At 55.4% G+C, this 2,063-nt stretch overlaps 1 protein-coding gene across 1 annotated transcript in view; it reads left to right on the top strand.

The window, feature by feature from the left end:
* PRAG1 (PEAK1 related, kinase-activating pseudokinase 1) overlaps positions 1-1,648 on the top strand; it is a 47,703-nt gene extending 46,055 nt beyond the window's left edge. Inside the window, exon 4 of the mRNA XM_023538236.1 lies at positions 292-1,648. Within this exon, the coding sequence (XP_023394004.1) occupies positions 292-1,485 (1,194 nt within the window). The 3' untranslated portion in view covers positions 1,486-1,648. The remainder of the gene's footprint in view (positions 1-291) is intronic.
* The last annotated feature ends 415 nt before the right edge of the window (positions 1,649-2,063 follow it).

The following is a 2,063-nucleotide window of genomic DNA, read 5'->3' as shown; positions in this document are numbered from 1 at the left end:
GTCAAGTTTATTAATTCTTACTTTTATGGACCACGCTTTTGGTGTGGTAGCTGAGAAATCTTTGCTCAACCCACAGTCTCAAATATTCTTTCTTATGCTTACTTCTAAAATTTGTATGTTTGGGCCCTTTCCCCTAAGTCCGTGTGATCTGCTTTGAGTTAATTCGTGTGTATGGTGTGAGGTAAGGGTTTAGGTTCACCTTTTCGAATGGGGGTTCCAAATGTCCCAGCACCATTTGTTGAACAGAATGATGGATCCCACTCTTGACCTCACTTCCCCTTTTCTCCACAGATCTGCAAAACCCCTGAGCCCAAAACGGCCTCATACTGCAGCCCTTCTGTGCCCGTGCACTTCAACATCCAGCAGGACTGCGGCCACTTTGTGGCCTCAGTGCCCTCCAGCATGCTGACCTCTCCTGACACGCCCAAGGACCCCCTGCCTGCCCTGCCCTCTCACCCCCCTGCCCAGGAGCAAGACTGCGTGGTGGTCATCACCCGAGAGGTGCCCCACCAGACTGCCTCTGACTTTGTGCGGGACTCGGCCACCAGCCATCAGTCTGAGCCCGAAGTTTACGAGCGGCGCGTGTGCTTCCTCCTTCTGCAGCTCTGCAATGGGCTGGAGCATCTGAAGGAGCACAGGGTCATCCACCGAGACCTGTGCCTGGAGAACCTGCTGCTGGTGCACTGCACCCCACAGGCCACCCCCAGCCCTTCCCCTGCCACCTCCACAGCCCCTGTCGCCTCTACTACCTCCAGTGTGCCTCCCACCGCCACATCCCCTTCCCCTGCCGCTACTCCCTGCCCTTGCCCCTCTGCCACCCTCCCAGTCGGTGCGACCCCCAGTGCCCCAGCTGCCCCCGCCTGTCAGAGAGTGCCCAGTGAGAAGCACTTGCCCCGGCTCATCATCAGCAACTTCCTGAAGGCCAAGCAGAAGCCAGGTGGCACCACCAACCTGCAGCAGAAAAAGAACCAGGCCCGGCTGGCCCCCGAAATCGTGTCTGCCTCCCAGTACAGTAAGTTTGATGAGTTCCAAACAGGCATCCTCATCTACGAGCTCCTCCACCAGCCCAACCCATTCGAGGTGCGGGCCCAGCTGCGGGAGAAGGACTACCGACAGGAAGACCTGCCCCCCCTGCCCACCCTGTCCCTCTACTCACCTGGCCTGCAGCAGCTCGCCCATCTGCTGCTGGAGGCTGACCCCATCAAGCGCATACGCATTGGCGAGGCCAAGCGGGTGCTACAGTGCCTGCTGTGGGGGCCGCGGCGGGAGCTGGTGGAGCAGCGAGGCACCTCGGAGGAGGCGCTGTGCAGCACGCTGCATAACTGGATCGACATGAAGCGGGCCCTGATGATGATGAAGTTTGCTGAGAAGGCGGTGGACCGCAGGCGCGGGGTCGAGCTGGAGGACTGGCTTTGCTGCCAGTATCTGGCATCCGCAGAACCCGGAGCCCTCTTACAGTCACTGAAGCTCCTGCAGCTACTGTGAGCAAAGCCCCCAGCCTGCACTTTAGCTGCCTACTTCCGTTCCTCACTCCACCTTGACCCCCATGCCCTGCCTTGTCTCGGAAACATTTGTGTCTCCCTGGGAAATGGTACAAATGACTGTCGTATGTGGATGTAATATATATAAAAAATATATAAATATGAAAGACTGAGGCTGTCATTGCCCACTTAGGCTCCCGTCGTCGCCAAGTGCTTCCAGTTTTCTCCCATAATTATTTACCTTTCAAGCTCAGTGCAAGGTCCTGCAAGGACGGTTCTGCCAAATGAATGAAGCCTGGACTCTGGCCTTACTACTCCATTATGATATCTCTTTATCCTCTTGTCAAATGCCTATTCAAAAACCAAAAACTCCATTTTAAAAAAATTTTAATTGAGTCATGAGCTAAGTGCCCAAGTACATCACTATCTTTGGTGGATAAAATTGAATAGAAGCCTGTGAAGCAGCAACTAGGCCCCTTGAAGTGTCCTTGGTCTCATACGTCTCATGAGGTAGAACAGGAGGCCGCTAGGGCCCGGCCTTGTCAGTACCAACTGACCTTCCGTGCTTTTCTCCCCACCTTG

This window comes from Pteropus vampyrus, unplaced genomic scaffold (genome assembly GCF_000151845.1).
Source record: "Pteropus vampyrus isolate Shadow unplaced genomic scaffold, Pvam_2.0 Scaffold8, whole genome shotgun sequence".
NCBI classification, from domain to species: domain Eukaryota; kingdom Metazoa; phylum Chordata; class Mammalia; order Chiroptera; family Pteropodidae; genus Pteropus; species Pteropus vampyrus.
The sequence above is the reverse complement of the archived record's forward strand: the minus strand, read 5'-3'. Positions and strand labels throughout refer to the sequence as shown.